The sequence below is a fragment of the Heptranchias perlo genome, chromosome 11, assembly GCF_035084215.1.
Source record: "Heptranchias perlo isolate sHepPer1 chromosome 11, sHepPer1.hap1, whole genome shotgun sequence".
Lineage (NCBI taxonomy): Eukaryota > Metazoa > Chordata > Chondrichthyes > Hexanchiformes > Hexanchidae > Heptranchias > Heptranchias perlo.
This window is the reverse complement of record NC_090335.1, coordinates 64908689-64931662: the sequence shown is the minus strand read 5'-3', so window position 1 is coordinate 64931662 and position 22974 is coordinate 64908689. Positions and strand designations below refer to the sequence as shown.

Here is a 22974-nt window from a genome sequence, read left to right as displayed (position 1 = left end):
CTTTAAATAGCACTGGCGGGAGGTCCTTCAGGCACTGTAAGACACATTCAGATGGTTGGGGTTAAGACTGTGCGTTGACTTGAGCGTTAAGGTCGAAAATGATGTCTATCACTTTAAATCAGGGTTGCACACTGATTCCACGCATTTTCTCCCTACTTTACATGCTTCCAGCGTTCGGTATTTGCGCCTGTGCTAACTCCTATACCAAGATGGCGTCTGGCGGACATCATGCTGGAAACGTGCGTGCGCATCCAAGACAGCATCTTGGATGTCAGAGAGGCCGTGTAGCACCGAAATAACGGGCGCTACATGGCCCAATTTAGCGCCCTTTATCACAGATTCTCACAATCATGGTATCACAGCGTATTATACAAAAGAGTTATCATACTCCTATCATAAATAAAAATAAATTCCACCTTCGATGTAACTAATTAGTTCATAATATTGACTCTTATCAACATTATTCAACCAACAGGGCAATGAACAGGGCAAGTGTCAAAAGGATTTGTTTATGCTGTTTCAATGTTGTCCATAATTTAGCAGCTGCCAGTTTCTGTCGGCTAAGGTGAAATCTGCCAGCAGATTCTTCTTGCAAATCAAGAGCGAGCTCCTTCTGTCAGTTGCACATGTTTGCCTGAAACAGAACATAATGTTCTGCTTTTCCATCAACAGGATCTGGTAGTTTATTCGAATACACTGACTTTTCATTTAGGACATGGGGCTAAACGGTCCTCGTGATGGTCAGGTACTAACACGTCAGCATTTCTAAAGAGTCTGAGGCATTGGTAAGTGACTTTCTATAACAGTGTCTTTCATGTGAAACAGCTATGGTGTTATTTATGTTCTAAATTGAGTACTGCTTTGACAAAAAAAAAATCTCCCCTCATGTTATCTTCCTGCTCTTTTGCTGCACCTTTATGAACATTGCTGGGCCACTTCCTGTGTCCCTCACAGTATCTTCTCTAGGATAATACATTTTACATAGAAATACATAGAATTATTTACTTAGAGAGTGGTGAGAATGTGTAACTCGGAGTAGTTGAGGCAAACAGCATAGATGCATTTCAGGGGAAGCTGGATAAGTACATGAGGGAGAAAGGAATAGAAGGATATGTTGAGATAAAGTAATGTGGGAGGAGGCTCATGCAGAGCAAAAACACCGGCATAGATCAGTTAGGCCGAATGGTCTGTTTCTGTGCTGTAAATTCGATGTAATTCTATGTAATATTCTTGCCTTCTTATCTCATCTTCCCATTCCTTTCCTGAAAATTCCCATCCCTCGCTGCATCCCCCTGCTCTCTGCTGTATTCTCCAACATCCCAATTGCATTTTCCCATCCCATTGCTGTCTTCTCATCATCAGCTGGGGAGACAATGGACATTTCCATGAATACTGTTAATGGCCCCCTCTACATTGGTCAATCTATTTGTGTTATTCAATTTCCCATCATGTTTGTCCCAGATGCATCTGTCCATGACAGTATTGGTAGGAGTGACGACTGCACAGTCCTCGTGGAGACGAAGTCCGGTCTTCGCACTGAGGACACCATCCAACGTGTTGTGTGGCACTATCACCGTGCTAAATGTAATAGATTCAGAACAGATCTCGCAGCTCAAAACTGGACATCCATGAGGCGCTGTGGGCCATCAGCAGCAGCAGAATTGTATTCCAGCAAAATCTGTAACCTCATGGCCCGCCATATTCCTCACTCTACCATTACCAACAAGCCAGGGGATCAACCCTGGTTCAATGAGGAGTGTAGAAGAGCATGCCAGGAGCAGCACCAGGCGTACCTAAAAATGAGGTGCCAACCTGGTGAAGCTACAACACAGGACTACATGCATGCTAAACAGTGGAAGCAACATGCTGTAGACAGAGCTAAACGATTCCACAACCAATGGATCAGATCAAAGCTCTGCAGTCCTGCCACATCCAGTCATGAATGGTGGTGGACAATTAAACAACTAACGGGAGGAGGAGGCTCTGTAAACATCCCCATCCTCAATGATGGCGGAGTTCAGCACGTGAGTGCAAAAGACAAGGCTGAAGCGTTTGCAACCATCCTCAGCCAGAAGTGCCGAGTGGATGATCCATCTCGGCCCCCTCCTGATATCCCCACCATCACAGGAGCCAGTCTTCAGCCAATTCGATTCACTCCACGTGATATCAAGAAACGGCTGAGTGCACTGGATACAGCAAAGGCTACGGGCCCCGAAAACATCCCAGCTGCAGCGCTGAAGACTTGTGCTCCAGCACTAGCCGCGCCTCTAGCCAAACTGTTCCAGTACAGCTACAACACTGGCATCTACCCAACAATGTGGAAAATTGCCCAGGTATATCCTGTCCACAAAAAGCAGGACAAATCCAATCCAGCTAATTACCGCCCTATCAGTCTACTCTCAATCATCAGCAAAGTGATGGAAGGTGTCATTGACAGTGCTATCAAGCGGCACTTACTCACCAATAACCTGCTCACCGATGCTCAGTTTGGGTTCCACCAGAACCACTCGGCTCCAGACCTCATTACAGCCTTGGTCCAAACATGGATCAAAGAGCTGAATTCCAGAGGTGAGGTGAGAGTGACTGCCCTTGACATTAAGGGCACCAAGGAGCCCTAGTAAAATTGAAGTCATTGGGAATCGGGGGAAAACTCTCCAGTGGGTGGAGTCATACCTAGCACAAAGGAAGATGGTAGTGGTTGTTGGAGGCCAATCATCTCAGCCCCAGGACATTGCTGCAGGAGTTCCTCAGGGCAGCGTCCTAGGCCCAACCATCTTCAGCTGCTTCATCAATGACCTTCCCTCCATCATAAGGTCAGAAATGGGGATGTTCGCTGATGATTGCACAGTGTTTAGTTCCATTCGCAACCCTTCAGATAATGAAGCAGTCCGTGCCCGCATGCAGCAAGACCTGGACGACATCCAGGCTTGGGCTGATAAGTGGCAAGTAACATTCGCACCAGTCAAGTGCCAGGCTATAACCATCTCCATCAAGAGAGAGTCCAACCACCTCCCCTTGACATTCAACGGCATTACCATGGCCAAATCCCCCACCATCAACATCCTGGGGGTCACCATTGACCAGAAACCTAACTGGACCAGCCATATAAATTCTGTGGCTACAAGAGCAGGTCAGAGGCTGGGTATTCTGCGTTGAGTGACTCACCTCATGACTCCCCAAAGCCTTTCCACCATCTACAAGGCACAAGTCAGGAGTGTGATGAAATACTCTCCACTTGCCTGGATGAGTGCAGCTCCAACAACACTCAAGAAGCTCGACATCATCCAGGACAAAGCAGTCTGCTTGATTGGCACCCCATCCACCACCCTAAACATTCACTCCCTTCACCACCGGCGCACCGTGGCTACAGAGTGTACCATCCACAGGATGCACTACAGCAACTCGCCAAGGCTTCTTCAACAGCACCTCCCAAACCCACGACCTCTACCGCCTAGAAGGACAAGAGCAACAGGCACATGGGAACAACAACACCTGCACATTCCCCTCCAAGTCACACACCATCCTGACTTGGAAATATATCGCCGTTCCTTCATCGTCACTGAGTCAAAATCCTGGAACTCCCTTCCTAACAGTATTGTGGGAGAACCTTCACCACACGGACTGCAACGGTTCAAGAAGGCGGCTCACCACCACCTTCTCAAGGGCAATTAGGGATGGGCAACAAATGTTGGCCTTGCCAGTGACGCCCACATCCCATGAACGAATAAAAAAAAATATGCTCATGCCTCACAATTACTTAAATGGGTCTCGAGTGCACAGAAGAAAATCTTCTGCAGTATCGTATCGCAGTGTCTGCCCTTTTCGGTGGATCTAAATGATCCCATGGCACTATTTCAAAGAAGAGCAGGGATGTTCTCCCCTTGTCCTGGCTAATATTTATTCCTCAACCAACATCACTAAAAAACAGATGATCTGGTCATTATCACATTGCTGTTTGTGGGACCTTGCTGTGCACAAATTGGCTGCCACCTTTCCTACATTACAACAGTGACTACACTTCAAAAAGTACTTCATTGGCTGTAGAACGCTTTAGGAAATCCTGAGGTCGTGAAAGGTGCTATATAAATGCAAGTCTTTCGTTTTTGTTTTCTTTCTTAATTTCTTTCTTTCTTTCTTTCATATCCACAGCAATACTATCAGAAAAGAGCCAATGATGCTAGTTCACTAACAGTAAACCTGTGTGTTGGGACAGTGTGCCTTATTTTTGGTTTTTGTCATTTCATTGATCCAACCTGAGAATTGTACACTTCATGTTCTGCTGTTATTTTAGATTTTAATTTGATGTGGTTTAGGACCCTCACTGAGCTGTTTGCACAGTGTAGATTAATACAATTTCTCAGCACTAATTTTAAAATCTCTCCTGCACCCATGCCATTCTCAGTCATCATTGTCATTTGATCTTATACCTGTAGCTGTATTGATATAATTGTATAATACATGGATTAGAGATTAGCATGTTCGGGGCTCAGTCATCAGGGGCCATTGGGGGGTTCAGTCATCAGGGGGCTCAGTCATCAGGGGTCAATGGGGGGCTCAGTCATCGGGGGGGCTCAGTCATCAGGGGCGATTGGGGGACTCAGTCATCGGGGGCCTCAGTCATCAGGGGCCATTGGGGGGGTTCAGTCATCAGGGGGCTCAGTCATCAGGGGTCAATGGGGGCTCAGTCATCAGGAGTCTTAGTCATCGGGGGTCATTGGGGGGGCTCAGTCATTGGGGGCTCAGTCATCGGGGGTCAATGGCAGCTCAGTCATCAGGAGTCTCAGTCACCGTGGGTCATCGGGGGGGCTCAGTCATCGGGAGCTCAGTCATCGGGGGTCAATGGGGGCTCAGTCATCAGGAGTCTCAGTCATCGGGGGTCATCGGGGGGGCTCAGTCATCGGGGGCTCAGTCATCGGGGGTCAATGGCGGCTCAGTCATCAGGAGTCTCAGTCATCGAGGGGGCTCAGTCATCGGGGGCTCAGTCATCAGGGGACATCAGGGGAGCTCAGTCATTGGGGGGATCAGTCATTGGGGGCGCAGTCATTGGGGGGTCACCGGGGGGGACTCAGTCATCAGTGGGTCAGTCATCGGGGGCATCAGTCATCGGGGGGCTCAGTCATCAGGGGGTCAGTCATCAGGGGTGTTGGGGGTCATCGCGGGGTCGGAGATTGTAGGGGACTTGAAGATCATGGGAGGGTCGGAGATCATGGGGGATGTCGGGGATCGCAGGGGTGTCGGAGATCGAGGAGGGCAGAGATCATGGGGGAGCGGGTCAGAGATCGTGGGGGGTTGGGCAGCTGCAGGTAGGCTTGTTTGGCCTGGGAGAAGCACTCCTGCTCCTCTGGGCCCACAAGCTGTGCTATAAAGGCACTTACCTGCAGTTTTGGGCTTTCTTGCCTCCTCTCACGTGGCGTGAAGGTGGCCCCCGCGGGAATCCCAGCCCCCAGGGGTTAAAAACAAAAAATCTGTTAAAATGGAGCAGCCTCCTTGAAAGCTTTCAGTGACCGACCCACCTCCTAAGAGCAGGTTGGTCACCCGCCCTCATCCCGCCAGTGTTAAAACCGGAAATGGGCAGGTTGGAGGCGGGTTGGGGGTGGGTTTTAGATTTTTAAAACTTTTACTGTCCCCCGCCCCCAACCCACCCGTTTTTCCAAGTTAAAATCATGCCCTTGGTGTCAGACAACACCGAGGCAGTTGAGGGGTGTAGAAGTGGTGGATAGGTTAGGTGGGTATTATCAGCATATATGTGAACGGTCATCCCGTGCATGCAGATAAGGAACAGGAAGAGGCTGAGAATAGATCCTAGGAGGTCCCCAGAGGTAATTGTTCTGCCCCAAGTACCACTGATCTTTGGGGCCAGAGTGGGAAAGGTGGCAGTGGGCCCAGAAAGCAGCAGTACCTGCCCTGAAATGCCCCCATGGAGAGAGAGAGAGCCTTTTAGTGGCATCTTCTCCCTCCATTTTGTCCCCAGTGTCTTGCCCGTTGAAGACCCTTGAATCCGCCAAGGCCTTCAATGGTTCTACATCTCAGATCTTCAAGACCCTTCTGTCCCTTTAAGGCCCTTCATTAGATCATCTGGTGCCCTGCTGCAGCTCCACCAAAGATTCTTCCTTTGCATTGGTGGACTCTTTCCTGATGGCGGGAATCCTGCTGGGAGTCTTCCGCACATACTTAATGAGCTTCAACCCAGGAAAATGGGTCATGGGTGGGGTGGATACAGAGGGGCGGACCGAAGTCCCACTCCGTCGGAACTGCACCCTGAGTTCGAGAATTTCTCGACTTTTCCCATTTCCCAAACAATTTCCCATTGTTTGGGAATTCTGAATTTTTTTTCACATTTCCAATTCCTTTGATGAATTATCTGATCCCCAGTTCTCTCTTTGGGAGCATGACTCTTTCAATTGGAGATGCTTCATCAGTATTTACAGACACGGAGCATTCTGAGTACTTCCACACTTTCAGCAATACAGGTCTGATTTGAACAAACTGTGCTGCAAAACCGATTGGCCTTGGTATCTCTTTAAAGTACCACTTTTAACTTTTGCATCGATTGATAACATTTCATGTCTGTGTGACATTCTGAATCGACAGTGGTTGATAAACCAGGTGTAAATTAACAGGAATTTTAGCAAGATTTTTAACAGAAATTTCGTTAGTTTGAACAAGAACCAAGAGGATAGTCTCACTCTATCGAAAGCTCTCCATTTTTATTATGCTATTTTCAAATCTTCCCCTTTGTTACAATGACTAACACCAGGTTTGTCCTGGAATTAAATGCTTGCTTCTTGACGATCATTAGTTGTCCACAAGCTTCCCATGATTTTAACAGGGTCTTAACGAGCACATAGCAGCATTTTCCCTACCTTTTTGCTAATATTTAAGGAACCTATTGTTGGAAAGGTAGGAATAATCAGAGCAATGCTGAATAGGGACAAACAGAACTTGCACCTACTTAATGAGAGCATCATTTCACACTGTTACCAAGGGCTCGATTTTACCGGCGGGTTTCCTGTGCGTTTCCAGCGGGGAGGCCCCGAAAATCCCGATATCCAGGCACGTGACCAGATCGCGCCACGATCCCGCCCACTTCCGGGTTCCCCGATGACGTGCGGGGGTGCGTGCGTAGCCCCCGCTGGTGGGAATCCCGCAGGCAATTAAAGCCAGCGGGATGCCACTTGAGTGTATTTATTTTGCTTGTTCAGATCATTAACTGACCTGATTAAGGGACTGTGTGTGATTTTGAAGAAACATGGGACTGTTTCACACACTGGGGGAAACAGTCCTAGTTGAACTGGACGTGTTGCAGCCGTCAGCCTGTGGCAGCTGCAAAGGTCCATTTGACAGGTGGTGGGGGGGAGACCCTCACCCATTGCAGGAGGCTGCTCTGTCACTTGGGACAAAGTTTGGCCTCCACCAGCCCCCTCCTGACGGTCAAAGTCACCAACCTGCACACTCACCCCGGGGTCCGGAGACATGTGCCTACCTTGCGGACCCCCTCAAATGTACATATTGCGGATGGGGGCCGTCGTAGCTGCAGTCATGACCTCCTCGGAGGGCGAACAGCATCACCAGCCTCGCCATCCACGCCGTCCACCTCTGACACGTGGAGCTCCACAACAGAGTGCTGTGACACATCCACCTGTACAGCAGGAGGGAGGGCAACCGCAGAGAGAGACGCGTCGCAGAGGGCACTACCCTCGCCACAGGGTCCACAGACCGAGGCGCAGCTCCCCGGACCTCTCCGAGCAGCAGTGCACACGGAGGCGCAGATTCACTCGACATTTAGTCGTGGACATCTGCAGCCTCTTTCATGCCGAGCTGCTCCTGGCTGGCCCCAGCACCATCTGCTTACCTGTCGCTGCCAAAGTCACCACTGCCCTCCACAACTTCTCCTCCGCATCCTTCCAGGGTGCAGCCGGGTACACCGCCGATGTCTCTCAGTCGTCTGTGCGGAAGAGCCCTGCAAATACACCTGCACCTACTCTGCAGTGACACAATGGGTGGCATCAGTGGTGGGTCCTCATAGTGAAACCCAGGAGCGGGCATTATTGCACAAACCAGACAGGATTCGCGGAGACATGGCAGTGGTGGTGCCAATATAATGTGTGATGTGAGTTGTTCTGAAATTCAATATAGGTAACACCCATGACAAACCCTCAGACACCCTTGTGCATCCCCTTCATGCTCACGACACGTTTGCCTTACGCTTCCTACTGCACATATGTGATGCATGCCCTGTGGCTGCAGTACAGGTGGTGGCAGGTTGAGTGAGGCTGGCCGTGAGGGAGATGCACGAGAGGGTGTGTATGGGATAGAGCCATGAGATTATATGAGGATTGGGTTGCGTGTTAGTGGCGGGGTGAGTACTCGCGAGGTGAGTAGGTGCAGGTAAGATGAGGATGGGGTTTGAGTGGGTATGAGGGGTGATGTGACAGAGTGGTGTTGGCGGTGCCGAAGGAGATGTGGGGTGGGGGAAGTGTTGTGGCAGACGGAGTGTAGGGGAAAGACTACGTGTTCTCACTGTGGCTGACCTACTGCGGTCATTGGAGCGCCTCCTGCACTGTATGCAGGTGGACGATATGTTGGTGGTGCAGGTGACCTCCTCTGCCACCTCGAGTCAGGCCTTCTTGGTGGCAGAGGCAGGCCGCTTCCTCCCGCCCGCCAGGTGGAAGATCTCTGTCCTCCCCCTCCTCCTCACCCCATCTGGTGATACCTGGGGTGAGGCATCATTAAACTGGGAGCAGCCTTCCCCCTGGGCTGCTCCATGCTGTAATGTGTTCTATTGGTTGCAGCATCTATCAGTGGAGGACTGCCCCTTTAACTAGAGAGCCTCCAGCTGACAGATCGTACTGCGCATGCGCAGCGCGGAGCCCGGAGGAGCAGGTAATTGGATCCCATTAGTGAATTGCCTGCTACGATCGCGCGGGCAACCCATTAATTTCACCGAGCGTGTTGACCACGCTCCCGAAACCCAACCCGCTGGAAACCCGCAGGCCTGGTAAAATCGGGCCCCAGGTTTCCGCCAGTGCTAGTTAGGAGCCTATTACTATGAGGTACACAAGAATAGCACGGGGCTGAGGGCTGGGGCAGGAAAGGGGTGGCTTGCCAGCTAATCTTCCATACCTTCCGGGAAGAAGGGCCTACCACTTTTCTGATGGCATCACCAAAGATCAGGAACATAGCAGGCGGGGAATCTGTCTTTGTCTTGTCAATCATCTTTAATATTACAACACCAGGTTATAGTCCAACAATTTTATTTTAAAATCACAAGCTTTCGGAGATTATCCCCTTCGTCACCTGGTGAAGGGGATAATCTCCGAAAGCTTGTGATTTTAAAATAAAATTGTTGGACTATAACCTGGTGTTGTAAGATTCCTTACATTTGTCCACCCCAGTCCATCACCGGCATCTCCACATCATCTTTAATATTGCAATGGATCATCTGTTGAATATTACTTTTGCCATGGCTGCAAGTTACCAAGTTAAGTTCTTATGTTCTTAGATAGTACTGTAACAATTTGAGAGGTAGTCCTTGCCTATTCACATAATCCTATGTCCCTACCTCCCTCAGTCTTGCTTCTCCAATCTCGGCTTTTAACATCCGAGCTGAGCATCACTACTAAAATATAAACAGAAGATGCTGTAAAGAGAAAAGACAGGCTAATCTTTCAAGTGTAGACTCTTCATCAAATTTGTTCTGATGAATGGTCTACACCCAAAATGTTAACCTGCCTTTTCTGACAGACTTGCTGTGTATTTCCAGCATTTTCTATTTTTATTTCAGATCTCCAGTATGTGAATTTTTTCTGTTTATTAGTACCTAATCATTCCTTCTTGATCAATCTCATCTGCTTTCCTTTTTTTCTAACCGTGTCTGTTCTATGGGTCTTTATTCTTCACCTAGATATCTCAACTAAAAGAAAACATCAATGTAGGGCTGTATCCTGACATTATAGTTGTTTTTCACTCTTCAGTACAGTCAATAACTCAAATCCTGATACACTGGTAACAAAATTCTGACTGTAAACAGGGCATAGGTATTAAGATGAGACACATAATGTACCTCCAAGGTCATGGTCACTATTGAGTCAACTCAAATAATTTCTTCACCATTATTATTCAAATTAGTAATTAAAATAAAAGTTAAAACCTCTATTTTCCTTCAAGTGGTGAATATCTGACAGATACATTCTAGGTACATTCCCACGAGGGAGAAAGATAGGGCAATTAAAGCCAGAGCTCCCTGGATGACAAAAGAGATAGAGAGTAAGAGGAAGTAGAAAAAAGGGGCATATGAAAAGATGTCAGGTTGATAACACAAATGAGAACCAGGCTTTTTTAAAAATTCGTTCATGGGAAGTGGGCATCGCTGGCGAGGCCAGCACTTATCGCCCATCCCTAATTGCCCTTGAGAAGGTGGTGGTGAGCCGCCTTCTTGAACCGCTGCAGTCCGGGTGGTGAAGGTCCTCCCACAGTGCTATTAGGAAGGGAGTTCCAGGATTTTGACCCAGTGACGATAAGGGAACGGTGATATATTTCCAAGTTGGGATGGTATGTGACTTGGAGGGGAATGTGCAGGTGGTGTTGTTCCCATGTGCCTGCTGCCGTTGTCCTTCTAGGTGGTAGAGGTCGCGGGTTTGGGAGGTGCTATCAAAGAAGCTTTGGTGAGTTGCTGCAGTGCATCCTGTAGATGGTACATACTGTAGCCACGGTGTGCCAGTGGTAAAGGGAGTGAATGTTTGGGGTGGTGAATGGGGTGCCAATCAAGTGGGCTGCTTTGTCCTGGATGGTGTTGAGCTGAATATAGAAAGTTCAGAGGGGAAGTGAAAATGGAAATAAGAGGGGCAAAGAGAGAGTGTGAGAATAGACTGGTGGCAAACATAAAAGGGAATCCAAAAGTCTTCTACAGGAATGTAAACAGTAAACAGGTAGTAAGAGGACGGGTGGGACCGATCAGGGACCAAAAAGGAGATCTACTCATGGATGCAGAGGGCACGGCCGAAGTACTAAATGAGTATTTTGCATCTGTCTTTACCAAGGAAGAAGATGCTGCCAGAGTCTCAGTAAAGGAAGATATAGTTGAGATACTGGATGAGCTAATAATTGATAAAGAGGAGATAATAGAAAGACTAGCTGTACTTAAAGTAGATAAGTCACCCGGTCCGGATGGGATGCATCCTAGGTTGCTGAGGGAAGTAAAGGTGAAAATTGCGGCAGTTCTGGCCATAGTCTTCCAAACATCCTTAGATACGGGGGTGGTGCCAGAGGACTGGAGAACTTCAAAAGTTACACCCTTGTTCAAAAAAGGGTGTAAGGATAAACCCAGCAACTATAGGCCAGTCAGTTTAACCTCGGTGGTGGGGAAACTTTTAGAAATGATATCCGGGACAGAATTAACAGTCACTTGGACAAGTGTGGATTCATTAGGGAAAGCCAGCACAGATTTGTTAAAGGCAAATCGTGTTTAACTTTAACTATCCTGATAGAGTTTTTTGATGAGGTAACAGAGAAAATCGATGAGGGCAATATGGTTCATGTGGTGTATATGGACTTTCAAAAGGTGTTTGATAAGCTGGGGTTGTTCTCCTTGGAACAGCGAAGGTTGAGAGGAGATTTGATAGAGGCATTTAAAATCATAAAAGGTCTAGACAGAATAGATAGAAAGAAACTGTTCCCATTGGCGGAAGGGTCAAGAACCAGGGGACATAGATTTAAGGTGATTGGCAAAAGAACCAAAGGTGACATGAGGGGGTGGTGGAGGTAGATTCAATCGTGGCTTTCAAAAGGGAACTGGATAAGCACTTGAAAGGAAAAAGTTTGCAGGGCTACAGGGATAGGACAGGGGAGTAGGGCGAGCTGAATTGCTCTTGCATAGAGCCGGCACGGACTCGATGGGCCGAATGGCCTCCTTCTGTGCTGTAACCTTTCTATGATTCTATGTTCCTAAAAGCAGAAAATGCCAGAAATGCACAGCCGATCAATTAGAATCTGAAAGAGGATAAACATTTCAGGTGGGATCTTTCATCAGAACCAGCCAGTTCCGGCATTTCCAGCACTTTTTGTTTTTATTATGAATGAAAATAATGATGTGGAAAATGCAAAACTGTGAAAGTTAATTATTTATCGCCAGAGGCAGTAGGAACTGACGAAAACCCTGGACTAAACATGCGAAATGTCAAGAGTACAGAAATCAATTGAGACCATTACCCTCTAAGTGCTGGTTTTAAGTTGCTCAGAAATCTATAAATAGCATGTGTATTCGCATCTAAAAATAAATTGCAAAGAGCAATACCACACATTAAGGAGCTCCTTGGCTCAATAACACAGCTAAGTTCAGTTCTTATGGGTAATGTGCTGCGACAAAGGTATGTCTTTTACACACTTTTGCTCTTTGCTTTGATCTGTATTTAACCCTAAATTATGACCTTGCTCTGATTCCTAAACACAGTTGCTAGACTTTCCTCCCACTGGCAGATTTGCAGTAGATCAGTCCTAACACCCACCAATGTGAAACCGCTGCTAACTCACCACAATATCCTCACAGAACCCTCAATTGCCTTTTTTACTGGCCACTGGGAGGAAGGAGGATACCATTCTGATGCAGCCTTTTAAAGTCTGCAGCTAGTTAAAGGCAGCAACATTGCTCCTCAGTAACATGGCAGAAGGAGCAGCAGCTGTAAGGACCCCCAGAGTTTCCGATCTATCCGTGGAGGTGCTGCTGGCAGAAGTGACTTCCACCACGCCAAGAACTGCCACACAATACAGGAAGAGGTTCAATGATCTCACAAGGATGGTACACTTAAGCATCTTCATTATTCAAAACCACTCTCTCAACTCGCTGAGCCTGTCACAAGGGCTTCTGCTAATTTTCAATGACACTTCATTTAAAAGGACAAGGTGCCTTCACCTCTCATCATCATGGCATGCCTGACTTCATATGGGGCAAGTCTCCATGATACTCATTGGCCTGTAACATTGTCTTCTCCCCAAAGGAAAAAAGGACATAGAACCAGTGCCACAGAAGGACAACTGAGGATGGACCATCATCACTGAAAACCCTAATCCGCAGGATGAGAAGGTGTAAAATTTATTAGGCAGACAGACAAGAGAGCCTATAGGAGAGGATTAGGTTGGAGGTGAACTGGCAAAAAAACGGTTGGTAAAGGCTAGACAAGGCTCATCACATGTAGTTTCAGCTTCTTGTTTGTTCTTAAAGTATTGCAATGTCCTTACACTCACTTGCTATTTCTTCATGGACAAATATCACTGTGTGCACAGCTAAACAAGCTCTTCTGTCTTTTGCATTATAGAGAGTGCCTTGAAGGAAGAGGAAAAACACTCCGATGACTGCTCGGGGAATTCCAGACCAACAACTGCTGCCACATTCTCACCAATTCCATCCTGGTATCTTACCTGCGCAAGCACCAGCACAGAGACATCAACTTGCAAGGAATTAGTTAAACAGTCAGGAGGGTTGTCACTGGGTAAGTCACTGAGCACTAATGAGAATGAAAACCTGGGAATGGAAGAGAAGGAGAGTGTTGTTCCTCCATGGAGGGGTGGGGGGGGCAGTACAACCATCCTCAGTTGAGCACCCCAGGGACTCAGATCTCAGGGGCCTGGTCTTCAAAAGAATAATGATTCAGGAGCATCGATCTCATGAGCAGGTAGTGGAGTTGATTTCCATGCATATGGTTGAGATGATGGATGAGTGGGAGAGGTCCATTACCCGTATCTGCAACACATTACAGGAAGTTTCTCACAGTCTACAGAACAACCTGGAGATTGTGACAGGAGATTGCTGCAGCATCAGGACCATAGGGAGATCGTTTAAGGACATTGGTGGCTTCTGGAGTGGTGGCTACCAAGACTTCAATAGATGCTTTGAACACTACACTTTCACAGGGTTCCAAGACTTTACTAGGCTTTGGTCTGTGATGTGGGACCCAGCACGAGTGGTCTGCAAGAAGTGGGCGCAGAGGTCGCTGTCTGCGATCATCTGAGGACTTTTGAAAATGTTTGTTCATTTTTCCCCTGCGTGTTATTACTTTAAGGCGTTGATAAGTTAATGTCAGTGCAGGGAAGAGTGTAATTTTCTCAAACTGCTGAGCAAAGCCTGCTCCCTATCCAATGAAAGCAGTGGGACATTTAAATTACACAATATTGAATTGAAAATTATTGGGAATAATAGTCCAAAAACATTTCAAAGACTTAGGGACAACTTCCTACGATTCTTCATTTGTAGTGAAATTGTAAACTTGTTCTCCTTTATGATTTAGCCACAATTAATGAAGAGAGAATATATCCCCTCTCAGTTGTAAATATCATGAATTTCTTATTATTCATAGCATTCTCTAAATATTTATTATTTTCCCTACTTCCCCCTCTGTAGTGTCTGCTTGTGCCATACCCAGTTTAAAGGGCAGGCCTATAATTTGCACTGAGGCCTCTGCCAATGTTGCAATATCAGACTGCTCGGAGATGTGACAAAGTGACTTGCAGTAGTCCCCCATCTAGTGTTCTTTTGTGCCACTCTGCAACAGCACAGCATTTTCCCAATGATATTCAACTAGAGATTTTCCAATGGGCAGAAATTACATGTGGAAATAAAAAGTAGATAACAGCAATAGCAGCAACTTATATTATGCAGCACTCTTTACGTGCAGGAAGATATCTCTTTCTAATAAGAAAGAAAGGAGCACATTGTACACGAAGGATGCAGAACTGAAGGCATGTCCAAATAGGAGGGCTTTGAAAGCAAGCATGTGGTGTCTCAACAACCTTTGAGTCAATAGAGGAGGTAGCAAGTTACAGTTGTGTGTCATCAGTATACACAGGGAAGCTGACCCCGTGCTTTCTGGATAATGTCACCGATGAGTTGCCTATAGATAATGAAGACGAGAGTGTCAAGAATGGGCCCCTATAGTAAATGGGAGGTGCCTGCGCAAGCAGAGGAGATGATTTGGGGGGAATTAAAGGGTTTGATAGTTGAGAAGCAATGGCAAACATTTAAAGAAATATTTCAATATTCTCAACAAATATACATTCCATTGAGAAATAAAAACTCCACAAGAAAAGTGATCCACCCATGGCTAACTAAAGAAGTTAAGGATAGCATTAGATTGAAAAAAGAGGCCAATAATGTTGCCAAGAAGAGTAATAAGCCTGGGGATTGGGAGAGTTTTAGAAACCAACAAAGGATGATCAAAAATTGATAAAAAAGGAGAAAATAGAATATGAAAGTAAACCAGCAAGAAATATAAAAACGGATTGCAAGAGCTTCTACAAGTATGTAAAAAGGAAGAGAGTAGCAAAAGTAAACGCTGGTCCCTTAGAGGCTGAGACAGGAGAAATTATAATGGGAAATCAGGAAATGGTAGATGTGTTAAACAAATATGTTGTATCTGTCTTCACAGTAGAAGACACAAAAAGCATACCAAAAATAATGGGGAACCAAGGAGTAAATGAGAGTGAGGAACTTAAAACAATTAATATCACGAGAGAAAAAGTACTGGACAAACTAATGGGACTAAAAGCTGACAAATCCCCTGAAACTGCCGGCCTACACCCTAGGGTTCTAAAAGAGGTAGTAGATGCATTGGTTATGATCTTCCAAAATTCTCTAGATTCTAGAACGGTCCCAGTAGACTGGAAGGTAGCAAATGTTACCCCGCTATTCAAGAAAGGAGGGAGAGAGAAAACAGGGAACTACAGGCCAGTTAGCCTGACATCGGTCGTCGGGAAAATGCTGGAATCCGTTATTAAGGAAGTGGTATCAGGGCACTTAGAAAATCATAATATGATTAAGCAGAATCAACATGGTTTTATGAAGGGGAAATCATGTTTGACAAATTTATTAGAGTTTTTTAAGGATGTAACTAGCAGGATAGATAAAGGGGAACCAGTGGATGTAGTATATTTGGATTTTCAAAAGGCATTCAATAAGGTGCCACATAAAAGGTTGTTACATAAGGTAAGGGCTCATGGAGCTGTGGGTAACATGTTAGCATGGATAGAGGATTGGTTAAAGGACAGAAAACAGAGAGTAGGGATAAAAGGGTCATTTTCAGATTGGCAGGTTGTAACTAGTGGGGTGCCACAAGGATCAGTGCTTGGGCCTCAGCTATTTACAATCTATATTAATGACTTAGATGAAGGGACTGAGTGTAATGTATCCAAGTTTGCTGATGATGCAAAGCTAGACGGGGATTCAATCTGTGAGGAGGATACAAAAGCCTCGATTTTCAAATGAAATTGAGGGTGCGTTGGGGACCGGGGGGGCTGCAAAAATCGGGAAAATCCTGAGCGGGTGAGGAAGCCGGCCCCAACCTGCCGACTTCCGGGTTTCCCACAGATGTGCCTGTGTGTGCGTGTGCTTCCCGAATGCAGAAGTACCGCCAGCAATTAAAGCCGGCGGGATGATAGTTAAAGATTTTTGGCTTTCCCACTGCTTCCGATTCACGCCTGAAACCAGGCGTGAAGGGCCGGATCAGGCAAAAACAAAGTAAATAAAATAAATAAAAAACCATTGCACAAAGTTAAAAAACAAAATAAACCTACTTTCCACCGATGTCACCTGCACCCCCCCCCCAATGTCCGATGTCTCCCTCTCTGATGTCCCCCTCTCCCCCGATGTCTCCCTCTTCGATGTCCCTCTCAGCCCCTGTTGTCTCTCTCTCCGATGTCCCTCTCAGCCCCCGATGTCTCCATCTCTGATCTCCCCCTCTCCCCCACCCCCTGATCTTCCCCTCTCCCTTCCCCCCGATCTTCAGCGCCCTCCACTCTCTGTTCCAGTGCCGGATGACGTCTCTCTCTCTCTCTCTTTCTCTCCCCCCCCACCCCCCTCGGCATTGCAGCTCCTGTCGGCAGCAAGTCTGTCAATCCCAGAATCAACTTTAATCACCATCAATTACATTGCGATTGCTTCGAAAAAGGTAAGTTTTCTTTATTCGGGTTTGCCACACACACCTTCACCCACCCCCCACCACCCCGACCCTGCTGCCATCCTGCCACCATTTCAAAATTGAGCCCAAAGAGTTTGCAAACGAATATAAACAGATTAAGTGAGTGGGCAAGGAGGTGGCAGATGGAGTATAATGTGAGGAAAAGTGAGGATACTCACTTTGGCAGGAAGAATAGAAAAACAGAATATTTTTTAAGTGGTGAGAAACTATTAAATGTTGGTGTTCAGAGAGACTTGGGTGTCCTCGTACAAGAAACGCAAAAAGTTAGAATGCAGCTACAGCAGGCAATTAGGAAATCAAATGGCATGTTGGTCTTTATTGCAATGGGGTTGGTGTACAAGAGTAAAGAAGTCTTACTAGAGAAATTGTTTCCCCTGGCTAGAGAGTCTAGAACTAGGGGTCAGGGTAAGGGGTCGGCCACTCAAGACTGAGATGAGGAGAAATTTCTTCACGCAGAGGATTGTGAATCTTTGGAATTCTCTACCCCATAAGGCTATGGATGCTGAGTCATTGAATATAGGGGAATCAAGGGATATGGGGATCGGACAGGAAAGTGGAGTTGAGGTCAAAAATCAGCCATGATCTTATTGAGTGGCGGAGCAGACTCGAGGGGCCGTATGGCCTACTTCAGCTCGTGTTTCTTATGTTCTTATGTAAGAAGCCATTGGCAGCAATGTAGGGCCTACTTTGAGTCAGAAAGAAGTCAGGAGAAATAAGTACTTTGGAAGTAGACCTTGTAGGAGGACAGAATGGGCAATGTTGTCTTAGGTGCGGAGAGGCCAAGGATGATCAGGAACTACAGGAGCCATGGTTACAGTCATACACGGTATTGTTTGAGATAAGAAGTACAATAAGAAAGTAAAACCTTAAATCTAACAGTTCTTTTCCCTTGCTTCTCTGTGATTTGATCATCTTATTTAATATTTACAAGAATCTCTTTAGACAGTCCATCTTCCTGGTTGTTATATTCTGCTACGTTTCTATGTCATTTCCTACTCCTAATTTTTTTTCTGCTTAGATATTTTCTGAGCTTAGTTAATAGGATTAGAAAGTACATATTAGTTTAAAAACAATCAACCTTTGAGCTCCAATTTACCAATGTTCAACATCCACTGTTAAGAGATTTTTATCAAAACTTTAAGTATGGTTTCAGATATAATGCTACCTTGCTATTCAAATAAGTAGAAACAAATTCATAAGCAAGTATGCTAATTATTAAGCAGTTAAGCAAATATGCTAATTATTAAGCAGTATGCAATTCTGATAGGTTGCATTTGGTAAATGTTTAACTTTTATTATTCCAGTTATTGTTAATAGGTTGGCATCAGTTTTACACACAACAGAAACAGCACATTCTCAGGAAAGCTGGTGTTGCTGCTGTATCCTGTAACTACTGTCAAGAAGAAAGAAAACGGGGCAAAGTTTAGACCAAAATGGCTAACATGGGAATTCAGATCATTGGGTTTTTTCTCGGCCTCCTTGGCCTATTTGGAACATTGATCGCCACTGTTTTACCACACTGGCGCAGAACGGCACATGTGGGCGCCGATATCATCACGGCCATGGAGTTCATGAAAGGACTTTGGATGGAATGTGTCTGGCAAAGTACCGGCATGTACCAGTGTCAAGTCCACCGTTCGCAGCTGGCATTGCCCCGAGACCTCCAGGCAGCACGTGCTATGATGGTAATTTCCTGCTTGCTTTCCGCGCTAGCCACTTGCATTTCTGTCATGGGTATGAAGTGCACTGTGTGCTTCAAAGAATCTTCATCCAAGAATCACATTGCGATATTAGGAGGAGTCTGCTACATCATTGCTGGCATCATGTGCCTCATTCCAGTGTCTTGGTCAACAAATGATCTAATACAAGATTTCTACAACCCAATGCTTCCACCTGGAACCAAATATGAAATGGGAGAGGCTTTGTACATTGGCTTTGTGTCAACGGGCATGACTCTTGTTGGAGGGGCCCTCCTTTGTCTGTCTTGTCCTCAGCAGAGGAATGACAGGCCCTACCGACAACAGCCTTCATTCGTACAGACTGCACCCCATTGCAGACTACCAGCTGTTTATAAGGGCAACCACCCAACCTCACAAACATCAGCTTCACATAGTGGTTATCGTATACATGACTATGTGTGAGTATAACAAAGAGAGACTTTAATTCAAACCCTCCTTTGTTTTTATAAAACCGGATCTAGAAATGAAACACTTTATTTCGAAGCTCCAAGATGTAATGTATTTTACATTGTATTTGTTCTGCACTTCATGAAAAAAACAAAAAATGTACTGGAGGGTTCTAGTTTAAGTGAAGAACCAAATCACTTCATTTGGCAGTGGGTTTCGTAAGAGTAGCATGTTTTCATTGATCCTACCTTGTGTAAAAAAATACATTTCAATATAGCTATGACTATACTGTACAACTGTAAATTACTGGCATTGAATGCAATGTTGACATTTGGTTTGTGATCTGACCTGGTCTTTGGGTATAAGTGCCCATAATGCATTCTTGGTTATAGCTAATTAAGTAATATTTATGCCAGATTAACAGGAAACATATTGCTTTGCTGTACAGATTTTCTGGAAACTAAAACAAGTATATGTATTTAATTATTAACTTAAAAGGTTTCAGAGTCTATGTATATTTTATTAACTTAAAAGTAGGTTCTGTGTAAAATTTGTGCAAAGTTTGTGAATAGAAAATGTATTTTATTTTTAAATTGGCTTTTGGTGCTTATTAGAAAAATCAGATTTGAAGGTTAATTTTTTTAATCCAAATTTCAACCCAGATTTTCAGTTTGCATGAAACTAGAAGGGTATCAAAAGGAATATGTTGCCTTGCGGTGTTAATTTTGTTCGGCACAGTTCAACAGGTCACACACTGATTTCTAAGCTTGCTTTTGTGATACTTTTCTGTCTGAACGAGTCATTTAGAATTTGAGATAAGGTAATTTGTTTTCTCAAAAGTCTCATTTAAAAATTGATAAGACTACTTTATGAACATAGTAATATTTATATTTCACGTATCTGTACTACAAAAACATATGAGCATCCAAAACCCAAGTCAGCTGCAACTTTTTGAGTTAAGGGTCAAGAGAGGTCAGGTGGGTGATAGAGGAAAAAACAATGAACTAGGTGTGAAAGAACTTATGTTTGGTTTCTAACAAGATCTTTCAGCCCATCAGCTTATTCATCCAGAAAGACCCTACAGTCCCATCACAGCAAGTAGCTGCTTCTTCAATGATTCCAGGGTTTTTCCTTCCAGTATTCTACATGGAACTCCATGTCATGTTTTTTGTGTGAAAAACTTCCTGACACTAGTCCTGAAATTTGCCTTTCACTATTTTAAACCTGTGCCCCCTTGTCATACAATAACAGGTTAGTTTAGTATTCTGGGTTTACTTTATCTGCACTGTTTACTACCTTGTATACTTCCACGAGGTTGTCTCTGAGTTCCCTCCTTTCAAGGTTAGTTGATTATTTCTTGCGCATCTCACTTGGAGGCAACATAGGATGAATTTTCCCGATCCAGTGGGAAACCTGCTGGATGAGTTTCGGGGTGGGCTTTGTAGTGCTGTATCCAGCAGATCTTCTGGGTTCAAGCTCATTAACATAATTGTGGCAGGGTCCTGGTGGTATTTGCACCACCTACCTCAGGTGGGGGGTGGGAGGGAAATGGCTGCCATTCTACATATGTCACACACTCCCTATTTGGGCATCATCACCGTGACACATGCAGCTACACACTTCTACCACTAGAAGAAACTACATTCGCTCCATAAGTTGCAGATACCTATGACTATATCTACCACTGCACTATTCGGATAGTCTCCCATCTCCAGGATACTGCCAACATTCCTAACTTTCTTCCTGGATAACAGTAAGTTTGGAATAACTACTCATTGTTTTGTTTTATTTCCTTGCTTCAGTTTCCCTCCTTCCTGTGTTTAAATAAACAATTCGTGAAACTTTCCTGTGTGCTTTTTTTTCTCTGAGAGATTAATTCTTCAGGTTGTTCCTGCCACTTCCCCTCCCACGTGTGACCTGTTTCCCACCATCTCGGGCTTCCTGTGCCCTCTGAATACCTTTTGAAAATGATTAGTTGTTTTTAAGCTTTTCTGTTTTTTGGCAGTCTTCCCTCACACCTACAGCTTGCACACTTCTATCACGAGCTTCAGAAACTGCAGATCTTCATATAGTACCGCTAATACGCAGAGGGAAATTCTCTGTGACCTGACTTTCCAGTTAACTTTCCTTTTTAAAAAAAAATTCCCCTGCTTTTTCTTGTCCAAATGATCACTCTGAAATCGGTTGCACTAGACAAGGTGGCTCTTTCAATTGAAAGCCCCCCACCACCCCAATGTTTGACGCCTGAAATATAGCAGCATTCCTGATGCCCTGCATTGCTACGGTGTTAATGATGGGATGTACATTGTATGATGTATTCCCACTATTAACACATGATTTGAATATTTCTGCCCATACTTGGACAATCCTATTCACCATCTGCCGTAACTTCTGCCAGGAAATCCTGGTAGTGATGGTGCATGCCGGGGAGCTGGTGGAAGGCTCCATCTCCTGACTCTGATCGGGTGGTGATGGCACAGAAAATCCTGTGGATTATTTGAGCATCTGAAAATATAAGATTGCAAAGTGAAAGAGAGCATTCTTTTTCTCTGTGAAACAAGCCTGTATATGACGTCACAGACATAGTTAGTACATTCTGGGTTCATCTCATAAGCTTTGAAAGATTCATGAGTGAATTATGAAGCATTTTCATAACTAAAACCATCCTGTAATGCACTGATTCTGGTAAGATATTTGCTTTATTCTATGGAAGTTCTTATTTTTTAAATAAGAGACAAATCAATTTGCTCCCTGATTATGTCTCCACTTTTCTAAAGGCTCTGACTCCTTGCTGGGTAAGACTCCACAGGAACTGGCTGTCGTCTGGTCATAGAATCATAGAATCATAGAATGTTACGGCACGGAAGGAGGACATTCGGCCCATCGTGTCCGTGCTAGCCGATAAAGAGCTATCCAGCTTAATCCCACTTTCCAGCACTTGGTCCGTAGCCCTGTAGGTTACAGCACTTCAAGTGCATATCCAAGTACTTTTTAAATGAGTTGAGGGTTTCTGCCTCTACCATCCTTTCAGGCAGTGAGTTCCAGACCCCCACCACCCTCTGGGTGAAAAAAATTCTCCTCAGCTCTCCTCTAATACTTCTACCAATTACTTTAAATCTGTGCCTCCTGGCCACTGACTCCCTCTGCTGAGGGAAATTGGTCTTCCCTATCCACGCTATCTAGGCCCCTCATAATTTTATACTCCTCAATTAAATCTCCTCTTGGCCGCCTCTGTTCCAATGAAAAGAATCCCAGCCTATCCAATCTTACCTCGTAGCTAAAATTTCTCCAGTGCTGGCAAAATCCTCATAAATCACCTCTGCACCCTCTCTAGTGCAATCACATCTTTCCTGTAATGTGGTGACCAGAACTGGTCCAGCACACAGTACTCAAGCTGTGGCCTAACTAGTGTTTTATACAGTTCTAGCATAACCTACCTGCTCTTACATTCTATGCCTCGGCTAATAAAGGAAAGTATCCCGTATGTCTTTTTAACCACCTTATCCAGCTGTCCTGCCACCTTCAGGGATCTGTGGACATGCACTCCAAGGTCCCTCTGTTCCTCTACACCTCTCAGTATCGTCCCCTTTATTGTGTACTCCTTTGCCCTCCCCAAATGTATTATCTCACACTTCTCCGGTCCCTTGCCCAGTTGACCATTTTCTATGCGTGAGCACTATAGTCAAGCCCGATACTGTCCTTACCCAATATCCATATACATATATACACACACACACACACACACACACACCTGCTCAATCACGCATTTTCCAGCAGTGATCACAAGGTAGTGATCTGGAATGGGTGCATTGAATGAATTATTTTCCCTTCTCTACTCCAGGGCTAAGGTTAACTAAAGCTCTTCTGGTGCGGCCAAGATTGGC

At 45.3% G+C, this 22974-nt stretch overlaps 1 protein-coding gene across 2 annotated transcripts; it reads left to right on the top strand.

Moving 5' to 3' along the window:
* Positions 1–651: 651 nt before the first annotated feature.
* On the top strand, positions 652–20935 carry LOC137327006 (claudin-14-like). 2 transcript variants are annotated; one of them, XM_067992380.1, is made up of 3 exons: positions 652–785; positions 13311–13484; positions 18269–20935. In XM_067992380.1, exon 3 carries the CDS (start codon positions 18398–18400, stop codon positions 19103–19105), a length of 708 nt encoding a protein of 235 aa, XP_067848481.1. In that variant the 5' UTR covers positions 652–785; positions 13311–13484; positions 18269–18397; the 3' UTR covers positions 19106–20935. The 2 variants fall into 2 exon arrangements, with proteins under 2 accessions (XP_067848481.1, XP_067848482.1); XM_067992381.1 differs by lacking the exon at positions 652–785 and adding an exon at positions 12335–12365.
* Positions 20936–22974: the final 2039 nt, after the last annotated feature.

Coding starts and splice junctions, on each gene's coding strand:
- LOC137327006 (XM_067992380.1), top strand. CDS start 18,398: ATGGCTAACATGGGAATTCAGATCATTGGGTTTTTTCTCGGCCTCCTT.